Source organism: Xiphophorus hellerii, chromosome 5, assembly GCF_003331165.1.
Source record: "Xiphophorus hellerii strain 12219 chromosome 5, Xiphophorus_hellerii-4.1, whole genome shotgun sequence".
In the NCBI taxonomy this organism is placed as follows: domain Eukaryota; kingdom Metazoa; phylum Chordata; class Actinopteri; order Cyprinodontiformes; family Poeciliidae; genus Xiphophorus; species Xiphophorus hellerii.
The window spans coordinates 15,182,106-15,206,717 of NC_045676.1; the positions used below are offsets into that span (position 1 = coordinate 15,182,106).

The 24,612-nt window shown below is 37.3% G+C and overlaps 1 protein-coding gene across 2 annotated transcripts in view; it reads left to right on the forward strand.

Moving 5' to 3' along the window:
* Nucleotides 1-24,612, forward strand: part of ctnna2 (catenin (cadherin-associated protein), alpha 2) — a 321,544-nt gene that overhangs the window by 278,052 nt on the left and 18,880 nt on the right. For both annotated transcript variants that reach the window (XM_032562146.1, XM_032562147.1), the window contains 3 exons: nucleotides 6,860-7,011; nucleotides 16,176-16,289; nucleotides 23,976-24,157. In XM_032562146.1, the coding sequence (XP_032418037.1) occupies nucleotides 6,860-7,011; nucleotides 16,176-16,289; nucleotides 23,976-24,157 (448 nt within the window). The remainder of the gene's footprint in view (nucleotides 1-6,859; nucleotides 7,012-16,175; nucleotides 16,290-23,975; nucleotides 24,158-24,612) is intronic.

The following is a 24,612-nucleotide window of genomic DNA, read 5'->3' on the forward strand; positions in this document are numbered from 1 at the left end:
TCAGTCCTTCCCTGAACCTGATGTCTATGGATCTGAACACAGTCAAGGAGAAATCTATAGCTGGGGGGAAAGATGATTAAGTGTTGCTGAACAATGAAAAAGGATATAGGACCGCACACTTTTTAGAGGGTACCAAGTCCAATTAACTAGACTCTACTAAAAGAATCAATAGCTGTCACCAAAGATTTCACTAAGCGATGTGAGTGAGATTTTACTGGAATTCATTGATACTTTTCCCCATTTATCCCTTTTCAGATTATTGTACAAATGTAAAACTTTTTTTTCCTTTCCCCCTATGTATATGTTTGTACACTTGCCAGTTTTTGAGTTGTCTTTTGGTGCCATTTGATTACTCCTCTGTTTATGCCCACGGCAACTCATGCCAATCACCATTCTCTCCCTATCATTTCTGACAGCTGCCACACCAACACTACGCTCACCACAACTGCAGTACTTGCCCTTTGACCTTGTCTCAATTTGCCCATCTCTCCTTCACACATTGAGTTTGGTCAGATTTATGCTCAGGCAGATCTCAGGCAGCCAAGGAGTGCTGTGCAAGTCTCTGCCATAGATTCCTGACAGGCAGTCAGGTCTGGGATAGAAGCGTGTCCTTGAGAGGTTGAAAAATCAATAGCCTAATGGGAAAGTGGTTATGACTTCTCACAGTTTACCCCCCGTCATGCTCCTCCTTCTCTGTTACACCTTCCTACCTGGAATAACACTGTATTTCAAATAATCCACCCCTCAAAAAGACAGAATTTTTTTTTAAGTTGCTCATTAATGTGAAGCCTGCAGAAAGAAGATTAAAAACTGATATATGGTCCATATTTTGTCACCATGCCATTTGAGCAAGGGAGGAGTCGCTCCTTGTTATTACATTGGGCTGGAGAAAATAGGATTTAACCAGGCTTTTGCTGTGAGTAATAACACATGCAGTCACTGTGCCTCCCACATGTCGTGCCTGTAAATCAGTGGATCAACTGCACTAAAAGGAAATGCAGGCGGGATTTAAGGGATATGAGGAAAGACACTTCATACTTTCTCCCTCGAAAATAATAGCTCCAAGAACCAGTGTTTTTTTCCTAGATTCTTAATAAGTAAACCCACTTCACTGACCTTAGTAGACACCAACATAGACAAAACTATTTGTAATTACACTTTCAAAAGTGTTACAAACAACCCAATTTAGAAACAGTTCTGTACCCCAAATAAGGACTGTTTCAGCCCTGGGTTGATTTAACGTAACTGGGTTAAAAGTTTCACCCGGCGCATTTGTTTCTCTTAAGTGAAGCGTACCGAAAATGTACTGAAACTTGGTTCCAAAACCAATTTACATACAGAAACTTGATTTTAATATTCCTTTACATGCCTCCTTTGCAATATTTTACTGTGTATTGATACACACTAAAATCTTGATAACAATTCATGCTTAACAACAATGCATAAAATATTGACTGTGTGACATATTTTTGGTCAATATGGGAATGTTGACTGTAACCAGCTACTTAGCAGCTTAAAGACTCATTCTGTAGTGTAAACAAAGTTATTAACACAAACTACTGTTGGAAATATTATACATCATCTGTTTACCATTGACCTGTAAAAGAGCTTTAGTGAAGTCTGATGAGAAAGTTGAATTGTGCAAAATGGCAATTTGTGAAGAATAATGAGTCAACTAATAATCTTTTTTCAAACTCAACAAAGTGGGTCATACTTTTTGGTTAAAATTATCTGATTTCTATACCAAAAGCTGAAAACCAGAAATAATCCTGCAATTTTTAGACAGTGACTAGAAACAGGGAGAAAAACGTGTGCTTTCTGAATACACCAAGTGGCCTTCTTATTTGGTCCATATGTGTGAAGCACACAGCTGGCTGAGTCACTTTTTAAATCTGCATCCATTGTTACAGTGATGGGAAAAGAGGTATTATCCAAAATGACAGCCAGATAGCAAACTCCAAGCTTGAAAGGAGAAGAGCTAAGGTCCCTTAATCAGTGTGTAAATAGAGGCGGGAGTTAGAAGAGAGCGCTGATGAGGAAATTACTATGAGACGAGCAGGGCAGAAGGAGAATGTTGCAAAAACATTTTAACCAAGATTACACTGTGGGAGAGAAGACCAGATAGAGACCGAAAGGAGGATTTTTTTTATTTTCCACCCAGTCAGTGTTACATAAGCATGAGGTTTGTGGTTAGACCGAAGGTCTTTGGAGCTGTTAGGACAAAGATTCAAATGAAAAATGACATATTTTTGTGATTGTGGTGTGCAGAGAGCAAAACAGCATCCTGGTTTTGCAGAAACTGAGTTGGGTTCTCTTGCTGCTCGCTGTTTGTTGAGAGGCATGAAGCAGAAAAGATCAAGATCTGGAAGTTGTGTTTTTTTTTTACAATGCCGTATAACTGGCAATTTTTTATTCCATTTTCATGCCCGTGGGAAAAATGGGAAAAACACTTTCCACTGGACCAAGGGTCCTCCACACACATCAAACTTGCTCTCTAATGTAATTTTTGGTGTTCTGGGATAGGAAGGGAATTAACTGTATTAGCACAAAATAAACAACTCTCCTCTGGGTCAGCCTATAACCTGCTTTATCCATGTGGCTCACATGCTTTTCTCCCTGCTCCCTTTGACTGCCTATCTTGTTACTTGCCAATCAATCCAACAGAAACAAATTGATCCTTGCTAGCTTCAAACTAAAGCCACTCTGTTCATCATACAGTGGAAATTACTGTATATATTTATTGTTTTACCAAGTAGTCTGATATCAATACACCCCGAGCATTGGGGACCCCGCATTAGAACCCTAACGGTACGTTGTGGTACCTGGAACCAAACATTAGTCACAGATCTTTTAACTCCTGTGAGTTGCAAGGTGCTGCCTCCATGGTTTGACTTGTTTGTCCCACAGATAATAACAAATGCTTGATTGGACTGAGATCTGGGGAATTTAGAGGTCAAGTCAACACCTCAAACTCATTGTTCTGCTCCTCGAGCCATTCCTGAACTATTTTTGATTTGCAGCAGGGAGCATTATTCTGCTAAAAAAGGGCTAAAGCATCTGAGAATACAATTTCCACCTTGGCTGTTCTGCTGCTATACAGTTCAATACACATCAATCTGCACTGAGTATTCTTATACCTTCCTGATACATTTTTAGAACCAGATAAATTTCTTCAGCAATTTTCTCTCACCCCATGAACACCCTTCTTTTCCCAGAGGTGCATACATCAGTCATATCTGGAGCAATTCTGGATTTACTATAAGGTACTCCACTGACTATTTTCAACTGGATAAATAAAATTTTATCACATGATGAACAAGTTACATATCACAGTTATCCTCTGTAAAAGTCAAACGCAATGTATAGCCAGATTGATAATTAAGGTAGGATTGATCTCTGGATAATGCTTGGGAATGGTTTCTGCTTTTGTTTACTTTTTTATGTTTTATGACTCCGCAGTAAAACGATACAAGCAGCAAATGAGGGAAGAGTTGTTCTGGCTGGAGTTTAATGTGAGCACAGAAAAGGAAGCTAATGACACCAACATGTTTCCTAAAGGATTAGATAAATTGTAAACTGCTGTTGTAAGCCCTGTGGCCACATTTGTTACAACAGTTTAAGTGTTCAACACTTCCTATGCTCTTTCCTCTCCTGTCCAGCTTCACAGTATGGGAGTTTTTGTTTTTCTTGTCTTGCAGATTATTTCTGGCTATCTGATTGGGAGGGTGGTCCCATGACATTTCCTGATTGGCTTCTGTTGAGGCATATCTGAGATTCACATGCCTGAATTTCCTGTTTGGGTTTGACATTCAGCAGATTTGGAAGCGGATGTGCTCATTAGGCTAATAAAGACATTGCTACACTGTCGTTACAGATGGGGAGTTTTTAATCACTGAATTTTGTAAATTATAAAGATACCAGAAAACAAACTGTGCAAACAGTCTTATACTGTAGATGAGTCACATCCTTAACATTATTGCCCTGTAACATCTGTGCCAATTGCTTCAAGCTTCTGAAATATAAAGAATCTTCTCAAGAATCTTTGAGTTTTTTGTGATATTGTAAGACATGTGCAGCTGGAAGAAAATGCTTTGCTATGAAGATACACTACTTGAAAACACATGTTGGTTTGTATAGTCACATAAGTCTTGCTTTCTCAAAGGCTTTTTCACTCAAAAACAGTTAAAACAATCCTATAATGTGACATATTTATGCCTTAAGTACTAAATGGAATGAGAGCCAGCGGTAATTTGCAAAAGATTTGAGAAAAGGTAAACATAGTAGATGGTCTTGTGTAATGGCAAAGAGCTCTGGGGCCGTTCTTTTCATTTTAGACGATGTAGATTTGTCAACAAATGGGTCCGCTGTCTTCAGATGGCTGCAGGGAATTATTGAAGTTAACAGGAAGCTTTTAACAAAGTATGCAGCAGCTGTGGACCACAGGGGCCACCAAAATCCCTTCAAATTATTTACTGATCATTGCAGACACAGATTAATTGATGTTCTGCTTCAGATGTAACATTTTATACCATCTTAGGCAAACCCACTGGCAGGGTTGTACGAAATTAAATCTTAGATTTGTGTGATTCTTGTAGTTTTATGTTTGTGTTATTCCCGCATTTTTGTAACCCATCAGACTACCGTTGATAAGTCAAAACACTCTTAAGGCTCCCTCGTAGTCAGACGTACTGTGCATATTGTATGAGCCAAGGAGACTATGAAATGGCTGACTACTTGGGCACCTTCTTTTCCACCAGGACAGCCACCGCACAACTGTAAGTGCTGCACAAAGTATCGGTTTGACTGATGCGCGTTCTTGCTACTGGTTGCGTGACTCCCAGCCTTATCAGCTTGGTGTTGCATTCAAAGCAGTTTGATGTGAACACCGTTTCCTGCCAAGCAGATTACTGTGTGATACAGAGTACATGTACAAGGTCTTAAATATTTTTTCTTTGCGCAGACATGTGCAGACTTTAGTTAAGTCTAAAGTAAAATTTTTTGTCATTAGTCACAACATTCAAGAAATCCCTTAGCAACACAAATATTTTATATAAGTACTATGGTAAAATCAAGATTCAGCAAAAAAAAAGAAAATCCATCAACTTAAGTCTTATCATGTTCAATATTCTGCTCTTAAAGTAGTCTTTAAAAAAAAAGAGTAACTTGAATATTGTGATTTAATTCAATTCAGTTTAATGATATAGCCATAATTCACAACTACTCAACATATCCAATTTAACACAGTTTTGTCATTCATTTTTGGAAAAACTTTGAACCGGCCTGTATATTATAGATTATTGCTGTCTCTTAGCTTCATTTGCAACGTTATTTGCTTTTAGCTGTCATAATATTGTGTTTAAATTGGGCTTTTTGGATGTGAAATTAAGGTTTATGCATCAAAAAAGGTTGAGACTGCTTCGTACATCTCGTAAAGCACGTCACCAGGGCCTCTGCTTTGAAGTTTTCACGCACTCATTGTACTTCCATAACTTCTCAGTTTAACTATATTTAAGCCTGGCGGGTGAAAAAATCCATTCCTACACGGTCACATTTAATTCCCTTCATCATTTTTCAACTGGAATGAGTGAAATTGCTTCTTACCAGCAACTTTGCTCATTAAGAGCTCGGAGAACATTTAAATATTTCTATTTAAATCGCCTTCCCAGCAATTCCCAAAAGCCTATTTTACGCTTCTGCAATAAGTGGATTAAACTGAATTAAAAATGAAAAGAAAAAGGCACAGTTTTTTTGTAGTGCTTTTTATGTTTAGTGAAATATAGACTATATTTTACATCAAACAAATAGGTACATTGCTGATACACCTTTACTGCAAGTGGGGAAATTGATCTTGCTTGCTTTGTATGTAAGTGCAGGATAATGTGGAGAATAATAATGAAATCACACAGTTGGCTTTCAGTTGAGAGTTCACAAGCCAAGCAGCAGTACCTTATTGGTCTTTCCCCATATTTTCCTTCTTATCATCCATCTGTCCTCATTAAATTTGTTTTTCTCTCCAAAACCGATGTTCTTTTAAATTAATCCAGGTATTTGCTCTTGGAAAACTAAATCAATCTTTAATCATACATATTTGCTGCTTATGTTTTCTAAGTAAAAAATAAATATATATATTTTTTTTACAAATGAGCTATCCTTTCCCCCTCCTTCCTTGTCATTTTTGAATGAGAAGGAATCAGGATTTCATAACAAATTACATGTACACCAGAATCACATTTAAATCTTATATTGCTGTTGCAAGCATTTATAGTTTGAAAAAGCCCTCGATTGTAAAGAATATGTAAGAATCTTTTCTGTCTGATTACTGTCTACCTCTGTAAATGGCTGCTAATGTTATGATTAGTTTTTCTGCCTCAATTATTATTAATCTCCCCAGAAGATCTTATAGAAAGGTGACCTGCTAAATATTGAAACATAAAGTCAATATTCCTGAATATTAAGAGTCTATTCAATATCATCACAATTCAGCAGAAACACACAAAGAGCATAAAGCTCCTCCATCAACTCCCAGCAGTTTATGCTGAGAACAAAACCAGCCATTTTGTGTTCAATAGGGTTTTTTAGGGCTTTTGTTTGGCTCAAAAGGACTTTGATGAATGTTTCCTTTTACTGACATTATTATTTGACAGCCTGGACTCTCACATTAGCTTCCATACTTATCTCTCTATTTAGTCATAGATGCACACAATTACACTATGAGACCAGGCACCGGACTATTATTGAAAGGAATAGTTTTACTTAGGAAGGTTTTTGTTGTTCAGTTAGAACTTATAAGCACTTTTGTTATAATTGAATGAAGCAGATGACTAACAATTACCAATTTTTTCTGCATTTTTTTCTGCAGTGATGCCACGATTTGCTGAACAGGTGGAAGTAGCGATCGAGGCGCTGAGCACAAATCCCCCACAGCCCTTTGAGGAGAACGAATTCATTGATGCATCCCGTTTGGTCTACGATGGAGTCCGTGACATCAGGAAAGCTGTCCTTATGATACGGGTGGGTTCATCCAGAGCATTCACTGAATTTCACCCAGATATCCTACATTCATTGCCAATTAGCCATAACTCACAGTTGCAGTTGAGTTTGTATTATGATACCCTTTTATCAGAACCAGCAATCTGGGCTTTGCTCCCCATGTGTATCGTTAACCTCTTGACCTTGTCCCTGGTTCACCTCTGCTATGTCCTTGGACTTTTGAGAGATACTAACCAACTTTTGAGAGATACCAACCCTTACAGAACCATCTACTTGTCCTTCTTTCTAAAATCCTTAAACTTGCCCAAGGATGTGTTTGCGTATAAACTTTAAAGACAAAATTAAAAGTTACTGCCATACAAATGACCCCTCTTTCTATGTCAAGTCCCATAATAAAGAGATAATCAGTGTCATTCATGTCATAATGTTGTCCCTGACTAGGGTATATTTTTGTGTTTGTTGTTGCAAATTTGCTTCAAATTTATACCAGCGTTATTGCAACCAAGGTGGTGTATGTTAGGAGTTATGAGCATTTATGTCTAATTTTACAAATTTTCCAACCTAAATACCAAAATTTTAATAACTGTATGCAATTTAGCACTCTCCACTAAATTTAGCTTCTCCAAAAACACAAAAAATTAATTAATAAATTAAGGCAGTTAGGGGTTAGCTATCTTTAAATAAATTTACTGTATATTGTTTTACAACTGATTATTTTGTCCTTTTACTAAATGGTCAGGTAGCAGTTCTTCTTTGAACCAGGTTAATATTAAATCATAATATAAAGTATTTTACAGTCTGCCTGCAATTTGTCAGTATAAGACTCTCAAGTTCAATTTTACAAATAAACACGCTTATTTTTCACTCGTATATCCATTCAAGCTTTAATAAATGCACAGAATTCTGTGCATTTTTTATTTTGTAGAAAAAAAAGGGAAAATAAAGATGTAATGCTAATAATAAAAAGGTTATGTCACAGATTATTTAGATATAATAGGCAGGAGCGCTAATGCATTCACATTTTAGAGTTATACGTATCTCAGGTAATCTTAGGACAGACCAGGACTTGTATAATGCAGTTCTGCTGATTCATGACTCTACACAGAAATGTGTAGACACAATGCCTGATATCAGCTACACAGATCTAACACCTCAATTCTCAAACATCTCTCGCACTACTGTGTCTTGGGAGTCTCAAGAACATTCTCAAAGAAGAATTGTGTGGTACTGTCATATCCTGCATGCTTTTCTTTTTATAGTTGTGCTAAAGATGGACTGTATATAAAGGTGAGCAAAAAGTTTTGAACAAAGCAATTTTAACATTTCTGGAGCACATGTAAAACTTATGGGAGTACATTTGTCTGCCTATAAAGTTTACATCACTGCATCTGGAAGCCTCAATTGTCAGAGAGATCACTAGTGATGTAATGTCCAAGATATTTGACATTACATTAAATATCTTGGACATTACCAGGTGTCTCCAGGTGACAGATGAGGTCCACAAGGTAAAAAATCTGGAAAATACATTTTTTGATCGTTTTTGTTTCTATAATCATTGTGAGACAATTATATTACCATTGTGTTATCTTAGGAGTAACACAAGAATAACCAGTCAATATTCACTAACTAATTAGTCAGGTCTTCTGTTTGGTGACCTAGCCAATGACTAGAAGACCTAACTACTTAACAGACAAGCCACATTTATTCACCATGTGAAGAATCTTCTCTGTGTAGGTCATACAGGCTCAAATTTTAGAGACCTTAAAAGTTTTAATTTTATTATCTTATATCTGATTATTAGCTCCAGTATGATGCAAATTTGTACTTACAGGGCATTAACATTTTAAACACCACTAGTGCTTTTTAATTGCTAAACATATTGATGTGAAATATTTTATAACAAAACCATACCAGCATTCAAGATGAGGAAACATGTAAAGGAATAAATAAAATATATCTTTCACATGATCTGTTTTTTTTTTTTTCAAAACTGTCATGATAAAAAAAAAGCTTCATAACAAGCAACAGCTCTACTCTGTTACAGAATGTACATTTTTCACACAAAACTGACCCTCCTGTTTTCAGCATGTAATACATTTATTCAACTTTATGCAGGCTGGAAGGATTCCCAATGCAGTTCTGGAAAAAATCTAATTATGGAAAATAATTTGATGTTGGTAAATAATGTAAAACAGGCAGCTTTGAACTGCCCGGGACCAGCTGGCTTCATAATCCCATCCAAGTTCAATTACTTTCTGAGGAAACAACTTGGAAGATCTGTGCTTTCTCTGTTGTTCGGCTCTATCATACAGATAGGAAATGCTGGTTCTTTGTGTAATGCTCCCTTCCCCCACCTTTTCCCCCCCTATGTGTCCATAGTCTAATTTTTCTCTCACTTAAACCAAGTATTAGGCTCTTTTATACTTTTCCTACTAAAGATCTCATGAGAATTCAATGAATTAAGAAGCCAATTTTCCACAGCATATAAAACTCCAGGCAGGTTAAGAGAAGAAAGTTGAGTTATAATGAAACTTTAAAACATAGTTGTGTGATGACCGTCTCAAAAAGTGGTCATGTAAATTCAGAAATGTCTCTGGATAGAGCAGCAAGTGTTAAAACAGAGGACATTATGAATGAAATTCAGTCAGCTGGCCCTGTCTACAGTGCCTTTCAAAGACATCCTTACATTTGTTTCACATGTTGTCATGTTAAAATCACAAACTTTTTCTGTAATAGAACAATATAAAGTTACTGCATAATTCTTAAGTACAAGTAAAATGATACAGGATATTTATCAGGAAAGGGGCAACATATAATTATGTTTAACGTCCCCTTTTTCTGATAAATAAAATCCACTTCAAACAACTGGCTTCAGATGTTACCAAGGTAGAGTGAATACAGTCAGCTTAAGTGTAATTGAATTTAAGTATAAAACAGGGGTTCTGTGAAGATCTCAGAGACTTGTTGGAGAATATTAGGAAATGTTCATACATACACCAGAAAAATGCAGTCCAAGTCCAGTTTCTTCTTTTTGCCCATATGCGACCCTGATCAAACTTTTTCATGACCCTGTGAACGGCCCAATTCCAATCATTTCATTGATTTAAAATTGGATTTGTGCCTTCTTTGTACGTGTTACTAAATTGGATATGTACAGTATCTAATAGTTTTCAAAATACCTGCAGTCTGAACAGTTATGCTGCATTTTATCCAACTTTTATGTCACTGAAGATCGATGATACTGATTTTCATCTGAGAATGCGGGCAAGTCTGTGTCAGTGAAGCATATTACGTTATAATCCGACCACTCCTGGTTCCAACTATGCATTCAAACAGACTTCTCAACAGAAGTGGCAAATAATGTGTCACAGAAGGTCATCGCTATCAGTTGTGCTTTCTTTTTATGTAGCTTTTTTAGTCTTGTGACAACACTACCATTCCTCAACAATTTAAAAATAAATCCAGTTCACTGCTGTGCGATGGTACACATACGGGTTACTTTGGGTTATACACAAAAATCTGATCGTAGTTGCTTTTAATTAAAATGAACAACCACACAAAAAATCAGATTTCAGAAAAAAAAAAGTAGAGCATAAAGACCTGGTGTGCGGAAATAGTCTAAAAACAAAATGAACAATGGGGATCAAGTTTTGGAGAAGTTCAATGCAAGGAGCTCTATTCTATGCATCATATAGAAAGGCTAAGAGGCTAGCACTACTGTGACACTACCAATAGAAAAAGCAGTCAGAGAAGCAGAAAGAGGCTGAGATCCTCAACTGAGATTGGAAATTTGGTTTTCTTTAAAGGTCATGTTAGAGGTTTTCAACAAGTCAGACAGGAAACAATTAATTTATAAAAGAAGATAAAGTGGTCAGTGAAAGACAAGTAAAAGCCTTGTGTTGGAAAACTAACATCATCCCTAAACCCACAGTAAAACACAGCTGTGGCAACATCATGCTGTGGTTATGGTTTTTCTCCAGCAAGAACATGGATGTTGTTCAGAGTTGATCAGAATAACGAAAGAGCAAAATACTGGGCAATACTGGAAGAAACCCTTCTAAAGGCTGGGAGGGAATTTTCTTTCCACTTTACAACCATGGACTATTCTGCTTTTCTTCACTATTATCTGGGACCATTAAATAGCCAAAAAATAATTGCATTTTGTGTCTGTAATGAGACAATGTGAAAAACCTCAGAGGATGTAAATACTTTTGGAAGGCACTTGTGTATGATTCTTTATTTAAACCACAGGTGTCAAGCTCCAGTCCTCGAGGGCCGCTGTCCTGCAGTTTTTAGATGTGCCACGGGGACAAAACACTGGAATGAAATGGCTTAATTACCTCCTCCTTGTGTAGATCAGTTCTCCAGAGCCTTAATGACCTAATTATTCTGTTCAGGTGTGGTGCAGCAGAGGCACATCTAAACGTTGCAGGACAGCGGCCCTTGAGGACTGGAGTTTGACACCCCTGATTTAAACCATATGTCACACAAAAAACTTTTCAGTTATTTAAAATTAAGAGTTAGGTTGAATCCAAGACACTGCTTAGTTTGGATGTTTAAGGTACCAAAAATTATAAAATAACTTAAAGCTGTTTTTATAATCCTTCAGTTTAAAGGTTTATTTAATACCTCTCATGGCTTTGCAATAGGGAAACTGGAGTTTCACTAGCTTGTAAGATTATCATAATACCCATAATAGTTTAATCCTGTGTTAGAATGACCACAAGGTAAACAGCGGAATCATCCCATCATGATGTTCACATAAGTGCCTGGTCTCCTTGGTAACTGGCCCTCTAAGTTGGCACCTCGGCTGCGTCACATAGTGACCTCATTGAAAAAAATGAGGGGGCCGCATCCTTTCTCAGTCTTTATGTATGAGCAAGCATCGCTTTTATAGCCAAGTGTCACATTGCTTTAGTGAAACTGCAGAACAACAATCTGCCAGTTCTTTGGATAAGGTGTAGATACACTGACATTAGCAGCTCTGTGTTAGGAATCATTGTTGCCATGATTTTTTTTTTTTTTTGCATCCGATTGCCTTCATACCTAGTAATTATGTGTGAAGCAGCTGAAATAAAACAGGGTGACATGGTGCAAATCTGCAATACACTGTAATTATGAAACAAAATACATGCAACTTAACAATAACTGATTTTCCCCTAATTGTATTTTTCCAGTTTTCAATCCTTTCACATTGAGAAAATAGCTTTTTTTTAAAGGTAAATAATTTTTTAACTTAATTTTTTACTTTTTGAAATTTATTCAATGACTCATAGTAGAATTAACTTGGAGATGAGATTGGATCTAACTCTAGTCAGATCTGTGACGAATGAGAAGGAATGTTCCTCTGTTCAGTGTTAATTCATGAAACCTGCTCAATATTTAATATGATCTTAGCCATGCAGTGTGAAAAGATGCTCTGAAATGGAGCAAGTGCCAAATATGCTAGAGCAGTTATTCTTAAAATCTGGACCCAATCTAGATCAGGACAAAACAACATGTCAATTTGGAATGCAATTGAAATTTTTTATGACTACAAAAAGGCACTTTATTCATGATTGCATGAAAATGAATTAAGTTAAATTTATTTTTTCCTAAAAAGCAGGCTTCTCTCCCATTTTTCTAGAAATATTCTTGTAATCACAGCATGATAAAAGCTGCACTGCTTTGCATTGGCTAACTTTATAGTAACCGTTTTAATGCAAGATTGTGCATTGAATCATTTAAATGTATGTCATTATTCTTAGATGACCATAAATACCAGGTTATATTGTTTGATGACAAACTAACACTAGCAAAATTGGAGATGACTGACATCATCCCAGTATAATTCACCGACCCTTTCAGTAGCTCATGCTAAAGCAGAATGTCTTTAGTATCTCTTCACATTTGACACACAAGTTATATAAGTAACCACTTCAGAACTCCACACTTGTTTTGGACAGGATCTCATTTGAAAAGAAAAGTAGCAAAAGCTGCCAGGCCACAGGTGGAAGGAGTCGATCCATGACTCATGTAGGCTAAGGTAGTTTCTTCCATAATAAAATGGAGTTGTTGCTTTTTGTATCACTTACCCAAATGTTGTTTTGCTCATGTTATAAACAGTTGGTCACCACTCCAGAACTCTTGTAAGTCCCTTACAAAACGACCCATCATGTTGGGCATAAAGACAGGGTTGGGTTTCAGTGGCATTTGACATCTCCTGAGGGAAACTGAATGATGTGCTGGTAGTGTGTGAATATTCTCGACTCCTTTTGCAGATGCTGAAGCCTGTGGCCAAAAAAGACCAGTGTGTGAATCTAGTGGCTAAAACAGAGAGCAGGAGACTGAGATAAGCAGCATCATTTTGAACTCCCACAATGACATCAGGGGCCTGGAGATATTAGCAAGCCTAACAAACAGACCAAAAGATGTTGGCTGGCTGTATTACCTCCCAAGCCAGCATGGCATGCAGAGATAGAGGCAAAGTTTGCTTGAAGCTGTTTGTTTGTAGATGAACTCCTACAGGAATCACACCGACCAGACACTAAAAGGGAAAATAGTCCCGTCCTGTGCCATAATTTTTCATTTCATAGTCATAAATGGAACTAGAAAAGATATCCTTAGCTGATGTTAAGCAGTCTTTGAGAAAATATTACTATGTCTAACATAGATATTCCTTATCAATATTACACATATTCATACCTCACCGTTTTTATATTTCATCACATTAAAATCTGAAAAATAATTGGGATTTTACAGTGTTTAACAGACCAACACTCTACATATTTGTGAAGACAAAGAAAGCTTAAATTAATGATTTTAACATTTTTAAGCAATCTGAAAAGTTTACCCTCTACTCCACGACCCTTACCTCAACTTGTCCTTTGAAGGATATTGAGGCTTTTAGAAATCATGATTGAACAAATAACATAGGAAGACTAAGAAACACACCAGACAGGTCAGGGAGAAAGTTGGAAAGATATTTTTTCAAGGTTAGGTTATTAAATAGCTTCTCGCTGATCACTGTTTAGGCCTTCATCAAAAAATTTAGAGTATGCAAACCTACCAAAACATGGCCGTCTACCTAAAGTGAGAGGCTTGGTAAAGACATCATTACTTAGAGAGATACATGGTAACTCTGGATTTGCTGCAGAAGTCCACAGCTCATGTGGGAGACTGTCAACAAGACAAGTAGTCCTGCAATCTATCAATCTGGTCTATAGAAGAGAGGCAAATACAAAATATATTTTTCTTTGGAAATTCTATGTATAGTGCTGACATGCATGCCATACGGTATCTCCTGTCAACCTGCCACACCAGCCTAATTTTGAAAAGTCATGCCACTGTCTCAACTTGTGATTTATGAATGGCCAGACGGAGCTCAAAGGCAGCTCATCCCTGCGGATTTATGGCAAAAATGTTTTGTGAAAGAGGCTTATGTGTGGTGGGAAAACTGTGGAGATGTTTTTTTTTCCCTAGTAGAGGCAGGAAAACTGGTCAGAGATGGTGGGAAGTTGGATGGTGCTAAAAATAGAGCAATCCTGTAAGATCTGTAACACCTTCTAGCACGACCATGACGCTAAAATTCAAGAGCTGCAACTGAATAGTTCAGATCAAAGCATATTCATGTGTTAAAATGGCAGGGTTAACATCCAAACCAACTACTAATTGAGTATCTGTGGCAGGACATGAGAGCTGATGTTCACTGATGCTCTCTACACGAGCGACAGCTGTAACCACAGTTAAAGGTGATTCTTCAAAGTATTAGCTTGGAGGCATGAATGCTTCATACCTTACTTTTCAGATTTCATGAGGACACCGGTATTCTCATACTTGATTGGATAACATGTACAGTAAGTGTTTTTGCAGTGACCGTTAAGAGTCTAATGTGTAAAAACTATTTAAACTTCCTTTCTGCTTTAGAATTTTGAGGCACTTTTTGTAGGTCTATATAAATTCTCATAAAGTATTGAATTTTGAGATAGTAAAATCACAAAATGTGAAAAAATTAAGGACTTATTTTCAAATGAAGTGAACAGTGCTATTGTTGTTCACTGTGTCAAGTAATACCCTACCGTGCAGACTTATCTGTTTTAGCTGTCTTTTCTGTGGGAAGTTGATTGTCGCCATGTACTTATGGTGACATTCAGAGCCAAAAGTATATTAAACCTGGCAAATCAGATGGTATTAAGTTCACGTCTAGGACATATTACACTGAAGACAGGTGCTTGATCAAAGTGAATAAACGCCTGAGACACCTGACAGTAGACCCACCCAAAAGATTGCGTCTTGAAAGTGTTTGTTATCTTAAGAGAGAAGAGATGGTTACATCCCCGTGGGATCTGGGCTGCCTGGCAGTACTACAAATAGGAATTAAAAACTATGTTATAGTTGTGCTAACCCACCTGGTTCATGTTATCGTTTCTCACCAGGAAACAGTGACCACAAGAAAAATGAAAGAAATAGATTCCAGGTGACAAAAACCAGCAAAGTGCTAGATTATTAATATAAAACAGTTGGTCACCGTGGCTCCAGAAATCACTTTTTTAGCAGCCCTGTAAGTTCTGCCTTTACTCAATGGACCTCAATCTTCTGTGACCACTTTCCATGACAGAATCAAAAGCACCCACTTGACAACATAAACACCTACGAAATATATTTCTGCAGCCATGACATAGTAAACTGTAAGAATTAAGATACAGTAATTCCCAATGTTGAGAAATTGTAGGAATAAGTCATTAATACTTTCAATACTTTGAGGATTTTCTGAATGATCTTGGAATATTTTACTAGTCCTTTTACAGATTTTTGTTCTGACTTGAGAAATGTGTTATTTCTGGCCACTCAGAAATCTTAATTATACATCTAGTCCTAATAAACATGTTAGATCTGTCTGTTCAAATATAGAAATATGTAGATATATATGTAGAACAGATTTTTTTTTCTTTCTTACCTCTTTGAGTTTTGCTCCAGGTGTCCACAAATGTCCTTTGGAATAATTTTGCGGGTCATTTGGCTGACTATTTACTGAGTTGACTTTGAACTAAATCCACAGTTGCTGTATTGTATGCGGAATACAAAACCGAAAGAATGAAAGGTGCTTTCTCTTTTTAGAAAAAATGAAGTTTATGCAACTGAATTTTTTCACCACTGAGGTCTGATTGGTTTGTTTTCTTCTGACTTTGCTTTTGTGCTTCCTACAGACACCAGAGGAGTTGGAAGATGACTCGGACTTCGAACAGGAGGACTATGACACTCGCAGCAGGACTAGCGTCCAAACTGAAGATGACCAGCTTATTGCTGGTCAGAGCGCTCGGGTGAGTGGGTAATCACTTCCTACTGTGCTCCACCTTTTCACATGTGCCCCAGTTATGAAACTTGCAACAAACAAGACCAGGGAAAAGTATATCTATTTTTCTTCGATAAAGGGCAGGCAGTCTACATAAAAGTTTTTTTTTCCAACAGTAACAGTAGTTTTTATGGTTCAGATGTAGTTTGAAGTGATTTCTGTGATGTTCCCAGCAGCACATGAATCAGTCGTCCAACGTGTTCCACTTCTGCAGCATTTAACTGATTCTAACAAGCGTCACGATTTGAAATTTGCACCGTTCAGGGATGACAGGTGTAAAATTGCAAATCACAAACAAAGAAGTAATTACCAACCTCCCTTCAGACTCTCCCCAAAATGTGAAACAAACCTTTGCCAAGGCCCCAGTCATGTTCACCAGGGTCTGGGCTTTGTTGCATATTAGCAATTTTTCACTTGGGCCCAGCTTAAAGGACATTAAGAGGATATCAGTGCCTGCTCCCCTCCAGCAACACAGTGTCTAGCGGTGTGCTGCATGTTGAATGGATTGTGAAAGGCAGAAGTGTGACTTGGCTCAATGCCTCTCCCTGTGGCCCAGGCGAGTCTCGGAACTGCCTGCAAACATCGGGGTAATCCACTAAAAGGGGAGAAATAAATTCAATCAAATCAGAAGCCTGTTTTAGTTAAATGTCTAATGTGCAGCTACTACCTCCTTAATGATGTCGTTTTTTTATTCTCTGTTGGAAAAATCTCAGTACATGAGTAGAAGGCAATCTTTTCTTCCTCAAGGAGCCATTAGGAGCAATAATGTCAAGATGTTTAAAGTAATTCATAGGGCCACTGTCAGCAAACTACCTCAGCAATTTAACACATTTACCACCAAATCCATTGGTCATCCTTAAAAGAAGCAAAAACTAAGTCAGCTTCAAAGCCCCATGGTGTATTTGTTGAACTAAAGCATTTTTATAGCCACTATGTCTAAGTTTATAGTTAAGTGGACATTAGTGTGTTATTTTTTTTAGTTTTGTCCACTCTGAAACTTCCAGTTAATGGAGACATGCACATTCTTAACATTTTAGTTTGAACTGCTGAGCTGATTTTGAGACTTTGACTGGGCCATGGCGATGCCTTTTTTTCCTTACTTTTCTTTTCACAGTGTTTCAGAAAGCTGGTGTGCTTGACCCAGTTTGTCTAAAATTGGTTTCATGCCCCAGTTTTAACATTTAGCTTGCTAACAGAGACATGTTGAGTCTGAACTGTGGCTTTTGATTTTACCTGGTTTTCTTTGTTGTTTCTTTGAATAATACAGCCTCATTCTGGTATAAATATACTAGAATATTCCCTTCTGAGAAGGGCTGGGAATCAGCTGGGAATCATGTCAAAAGATTTTTCATTTGAAATTCCTTTTTCCACTACAGAACAGCTTTGCACAGTCACTTGAGTTCTGTTAGCAAAGTCTATTTGATAGGAAACAAATGGTGACATTTTAATGGGCCAGTTTTTATTGAAGAAGTAATGACATAGCAATTTTATAAACATTCCTTTGAGATTTTGAATTGCTTCTAAGTTAATGCTTTCTTTCAAAATGTAATATTTGATTTGTTCAGTATAGCTGTGTATACAATGCGTCTAATTGTATATTGGAATAGAATGATAATTGGTTTTCAAAATGTTTCACAAAGAATAACTCGAAACGTGTGTCTGTTTTACTTATTTACCTTGGTTAAGTCAATACTCTGTAATCAGTTTTCTTTGTTGTCAAAACTGCAAGTCTTTTTGGGGAATGTCTTATCAACATTCATTTTTACACTTTTCCACAGATTCTCAATAGATTTTTTTAACTTTGGCTGGGTCATGTGAATATGTTTTTCCTGAAGCTATTACATTGTAGCTCTGGTTGTTTGTTTGGGGCTATTTTCCTGCTGCAGTCTCACATCTCTTTTTTTCATTTTGCCAGAATAACATCTTATGATCTCTAGCAAACCTCTGAGTCTACATTTTATACAGGTGGATTCTCTTTAGTAATTAGGTGATTCTATTTTGGAGTTTCAGGAAAACTGGAACCGTAAACAATCACATTCCATGCTTTTTGTTTTTTTATTTGTAAAAAATAATGTAGCTCAATTACATTGATATGCTGTTTGTATTGGTTCATCTCCAAAGATACATTGAGTTTGAGGGTGTAAGAAGACAAAGTATGGAAGAGATGTCTTGGAACTATAGCCAAGATGATTACTAACATGTAAGCATCTTGTTAAATTTTAATAGATAAAGTTTAACCTCAGATCTTATAATGAAGAGGAAGAACAGACCCATGTTTTGGCTTCCTCCAAGAAAGACTGTGGGGGTTCTGGGTGTGAAGTACTTTGGTTTGTTGTATTTGTACTCCCACTAGGGCTCCTGCAGTGTAACATTGCAGAGCCATCTGAGCTAAGATGCACCAACACTTGTACACAAAAGAGCTTTACAGTACCAAACTGTTAACTAGTTTTTCTGGCACTCAGCTAAACTGTGAGTGGGCAGTGCTATTTGAGAACAGTTTTAAGTTGCAAAGTGTCCTATTTCTCATGACTTCTAACTGTAATACAGCGATACAGAGCGGATTAAAGTGCATTAACACATGTTGCAGATATGTTTGGATCAAAAAAAGGGATAATATTTTTCCTACTTGTACATATTTTTTAAATTCCCCTGTAGTAAATATCTGGCACACTGACAGTATTTTTCACAGTTAGATGTGTGCTGCTTTTCTACCAGCCAACAGTGTCATGGCCTCTGAGATTAAAATTTAAAACACGCACGGGGCAAACACATCCATAAAAGATGTTTTTTTGTTTGGTTGGTTTTTTTTGCTGTAAAGCAGTGGTGATTTGCACAATCTGCTCCAGTCCGTGGTGTTAGGATAAAGCTCGCTGTCCTCTTACGGTCATGCCAAGTCCACGCTGGTGCTCCGTCTTCTCTTTCAAACAGACAAGGAGAGTAATCCATTTTCTCCATAGGAGCTGACATGAGCACTCTGAGGTTTACAGTTGTGATCCCTCCAAGCCCATCCAGTGCAAAGATACCATACAAAGGACGCTTATGTGATATCTCAATTCTGCTCTGCCTCACTGTTCTCTCAAGTCTTTTGTAACATCAAATCTAGTTTAAGGCTTTCTCAGGAGCTTATTCTATTTGTGTTTTGCCTTGCAAAGGGCTTCGCCTTTTATTTTCTGTTTGAGTGTGAGATAATATAAAAAACAATATAAAAACAAAAAAGTAAAATATCATTCTATTAAAGAATCTAAACAAAACCTTCACTTGTGTGACATGGCATGGATGGTTCACAGGCAGTCAAACACACTGTAAACATTTTTAAACACTGTGATTGGATAGCTTTGCTGATAGGTCATCCATAAAATTGAACTCTGAGTGTCTGGGCAGTTTATTTCAAATGAAACAAATTAAAGTCATTTCAAAACGCAACCCTTGGTGAAGAAACCCGGAAAGCGCTCTAATCCCCGCAGACGTAGCCTAGTCGCAGAGTGTATTGGCGCGGCTCTCCCTCGGCTGGATTTGCCACTATGTTAAGCTCCCAAGGCCCGCTCCTTGTTGTTATCAGTAAAGAAGGGGAAGGGATTTGGGGATAAGTGAATTCTAGAGAGCTACTGGGGGAGGTGTTTGAGAGGGGGGCTGGGTGCAGCACCAAGCATTGCTGTGCTCCTCTGACGTCCCAATTGGCTCATGTGTTTACCCCTGTGCTGTGCAGCTTTCCTTTGTGTTCACAAACCCTTTCTCTGCCTTCCTCCCTGACACGCTCTCTTTTGTCACACCATTTTAGAAGTGAATTGCTATACTAACCAAATCCCTGACTCTCTCCCCAACCCCCCTTGAACCTATTTTTCAGTCAGGGAATTTTCAGTCTTTCTCCCCAAGACTTTTAGCTCCTTTTATTTGTGTGGGGGAGCAGTCTGCCCTGATTTAATGTGCTCCTTTTGTATAGAGATTGCAGTGAAGATTCCTATTTGACTCAGAGAATTAGCCACACATAGAATTATTAATAAATCTCTGTTTACATTTGCACTATCTGACTCAGAGCATTGGCATTAAGAAAAATCACACATGGCCATATCTATGATACCAGCTGTACACACTTTAGAGTTATTATAGAAATGAGTGAATCATCGATTGCTTTAACACTTGGACACAGGGACTATAAGAAAACTCAATATGTGAATGACAGCCCTACTGACCTGAACTCTTGCGATTCTGATGAATGTCACAGCAGAGTCAACCGAGCTCCTGGTGATTAGGCAGCAATTACCGAGCAGCTTTGTTTACATTATATTTTTGGCCACATTGGACATGAGCACGAAATCAGCAAACGACACCCCAGGGTGCCACTAGCGTACCAAAACTTCAAGCTGAGAGCACAAGAGCTTATGAAGAGTCAGTGGGCTGAAATTAGTTTTGTTGTGTTCACAGAAGCACTGCATTAAAAATGGTTTTAGATGAAAACAGAAACGTAAATAAAACATTTTTAAATCACAGTTATTCTATTTGATGGCAAAGCACTTATAGAGGATTATAAAGAGTATCACATTCTTTCTTGTTGTATCTAATCTGAAGTTTAATGTTACTTTCATATGAAGAAATGAAGAACTTTTTGTGTAATATTAAGTCCTGCCACGTTTATGAAGTATGTGTTCTATTAACTTGCACCATTTTGTGTAGTGTGCAAGTATTAGGATAAAAGGTTTGAAATTCACCATATTCTGATTTATCAAGACATGGTATGCTATTTTCTCTTTTTTTTGTTGTTGTTGTTTTTTTGGGTGGGGTGCTTCCATTCTTAACAACACAAAGACAAATATAGAATGCCATAAACAGAATGTATTAATGCCCCCAAATGGTTAAATATTCATTAGCTGAATTATTTTGAAAGGTGAAGAGTTGTCATTTCATGGTAAGAGGCGTGCACTTGCATGTGTTAGTTTCTATTCAGATTTCCTGTTTTTTTTCCCTTGTTTGTCTCTCTTAAATGTTTCAGGTTATAACACAAACATTAATATCACATAACCTGAATACATCTATAAAAAAGCCTCAAATTAGGATTTTATTAATGAAAAAATATTCATCCAAACAATAATAACACCACAAGTTAAATCATGAATTAACTGTGATTAAACAAATTTTTTAGTATAGTTTTACCAGTCAGACCAAGGGCTAATTGGTGTAAATTCCTTCTGTGTGGTCATTTATTAGAAAGTGAATTTGCTGGAAGAAAGTATTTCAATACTGTATTAAAACAAGGAATGTGATAACAGAGCTGACATTTTAAGCTGTCTTTTGTATATTTTATTGCAGATTAGTAAGGTTCACATTATCAACTGTAACAATCAACCTCTGTTTCTATTTCCTAAAGCATGTAGATCTCTTTTTGCTGCAGAAAAATTAAACGTCTGTGGAAAACATCTTAAGTGCACGTATTACACTTAAAGAATATTTCAGTGTTCTTTAGTAACTCAATTAAGAAAACGAAGGTTATACATTTTTCTAACCCTGTTTCAAAGAGCAAGGTTCTTTAAAACTAAATTTTTATTCCACATTATCAGGGGCATCATTACTCCTGCTATACATGCTGCTCCCATATCTTCAATTGAGGACTGTGAATATTTTTTTCTTTCTTTTTTTGTTGATGGTGTTTGCTGTCCAGCTCAGCCTGTTATCTGACACAACTTTGCACATGTTACTTTACTGAGCCAAACTTATTGGTACATTTAAAGCCTCTTGATCTCTGAACATTTTTCACAAATATTTTTGTTCAGAGAAATCTCATAGTGCATTAATTCCAACATGACTATAGTCAATGTTTAAGTTGGCCTTGAGGTATTGTTTCAAAAAGGTTAGGACTTTTGAAATGATGAATGAAAAGGCAGATATGAAAAAGTATGGCAAGTTTATCTTATGTGGGTCAAAATGAGTAAATTACAAAAAAAATGATCAAAGCAGTAGGTTCTTCTTGACCAATCTATACGTTTCCCAGTGATAGAAAAATCCCAAGTGAAAAGCAAGCGAGGGACAACCATTACTGGATGAAACTATTATTTGTTTCTTTTTCCTAGCACATACTGTTAATTAAAAATAAACTTGAATGTAAATGACTTAAGGGCTTTGTCTAATTACTGAGTTAATCTACAGCAGGGTATTTAATATGTAAAGCAGTCATATATATTAGATGTTCAGTTATTGATTAAATGAATAAGAGTACTGCTGGCCCAGTTCCCCAAATTCACAACAAATCAAAGCAACACATGCACACACCCCGCAGTGGTAATATGTGTTGCCTTGCTAAAAATCTAATATGTGTTTTAAATAGTTCCTTCCTTGCTGTGAAGTCTAAATACATATTAACTTGGTATTTGTTTTAAATGCAAGCAGTGTTTTCACCCCCCATGCTGTTTAATGGGATTTGCCTCCATGCTGTTGTTTGTGTGTCCTGGCACGAGCAGCAGAGGAAATCTACACTGGGCTTGAGGGGGCTACTTTAGCTTGTTTGTTTATGCCAGGCATTTTTTTTTCTTTTCAACTAACCACCATGAATGCGCTGCCGCACTCAGAGAGCGATCAGAAGGCCTAAACTCATCGACGCACCCGTTAGCCGCTGATGAGAAAGCTGGGCCTCTACGCCTTTCTATTTATGCCTGTAATTTCAATTTTCTGTTTCCTATTGTGGCTCTCCCTCCGTATTTTCTCTGAAAGAATTTCAGGGGGACAAATAATCCACATTTTTTTATGTTTTCATTTTCCTCCTGACACGTCTACCAGGGGACACAAGCAAAGTGACGCACATCTCACTGTACCCTCCACCTCCACCCCCCTACACACCAACTAACTTGTGAGAGAGTCAGGAAGGAAAAGGGATAAGGAGGACTTGAGTTTTTATAACAGGAAAAATGACAGTTCTTTGGAGGACAGTGAATAATAGGTGAGGTTAAAAAACTAATAGTGACTTTTCTGTTTTTTCTACTGTACTCGTTTTCAATCTGTGCTTCTGGAGTCAATATAATCGACCTAATGGAAACCAGGTTACTCTTCCTTCCACCTCACCTTGCTGACATAATGTTGAAGAAATGCATTATTCATTCTCTGGTCTTAGAGGCAAGGTAATTATACATTTATCTTCCAAATAATACTAGGTCCTAACTGTGCCTGTGACCTCGCCACAAGATTTATGCCATTTTGGACCTGCCCCCAAAGGCTGCTAGGAGAGGAAATGTATTTTCACAGCCGGGAAAAAAACTATGAAGGCAAAAATGGATTTGCTTTTATGGGTATAAGATGTCAAGGGTTTTGAAAAGGTCCCGTCATTAAATACAAAGTCAAGAACTTTATTTGAAAGTGTTCTTAAAGGGCAAGATGACAGAATTAATGTTCAAGTTTGTAGTTATGCAGTTTCTTAAAGTTTAAAAAATGGGTGCTTTTGTCCTCCTTTTATCTTCATGCAGTTGGCACTTCTACTTACCTAATCCCTCTACTTCTTCAACATTTTCTTCATTTTCTATTCTTCCCTCTTCTCTAGTCTTATCACTTCCTCAATTCCTTTCTCTTATATTCCTTCTCCTGAGTCATGTTGCCAATTTATTCTTCTAAGCTTTACCTTTCCGGCGTCTCCTCTACCACCTCTGATGCTTTTGTTTTTCTATGTTGCCTGCAGGCCATCATGGCACAGCTTCCTCAGGAGGAGAAGGCAAAGATTGCCGAGCAGGTAGAGAGCTTCAGACAAGAGAAGTGCAAGCTAGATGCAGAAGTGGCCAAATGGGACGACAATGGCAATGACATCATTGTGCTGGCAAAACAGATGTGTATGATCATGATGGAAATGACCGACTTCACCAGGTAAAATCACCAACTGAAATGTCATTATAAAACATTCAATGATTGTGTGTACTTTTACTCATCTACATTAAAGTGCTGTTATGAAAGAGTGGCAAGAAAAAGCATATTTTTGAAAGAAAGCCATCTGATCATGTTTGCAGTTTGCTACAAGCCATGAAGGGGAACAGCAAACTTACAGATACATGCAAAATGCAGTGTGACAAACATTTAAAATTGTTCACCCTAAATTCACTATTCCCACAGTAAAAGAAGGTAGTGCCTGTGTCTAGATGTGGTGATGCTTTTCTTCAGACGATTCAGACTTTGCTGGAGCAGTTCTTATATAAGAATAGCCGAAAATGACAGTATCAACTTTGGTACTTCCCCCAAAACAGTCTGATGCTTGCTGACCCAGTTCATTGAGTTGTGATCCCTTACAGTTAAAAGACATGGGATAAAATAGAAACAAGTCACTA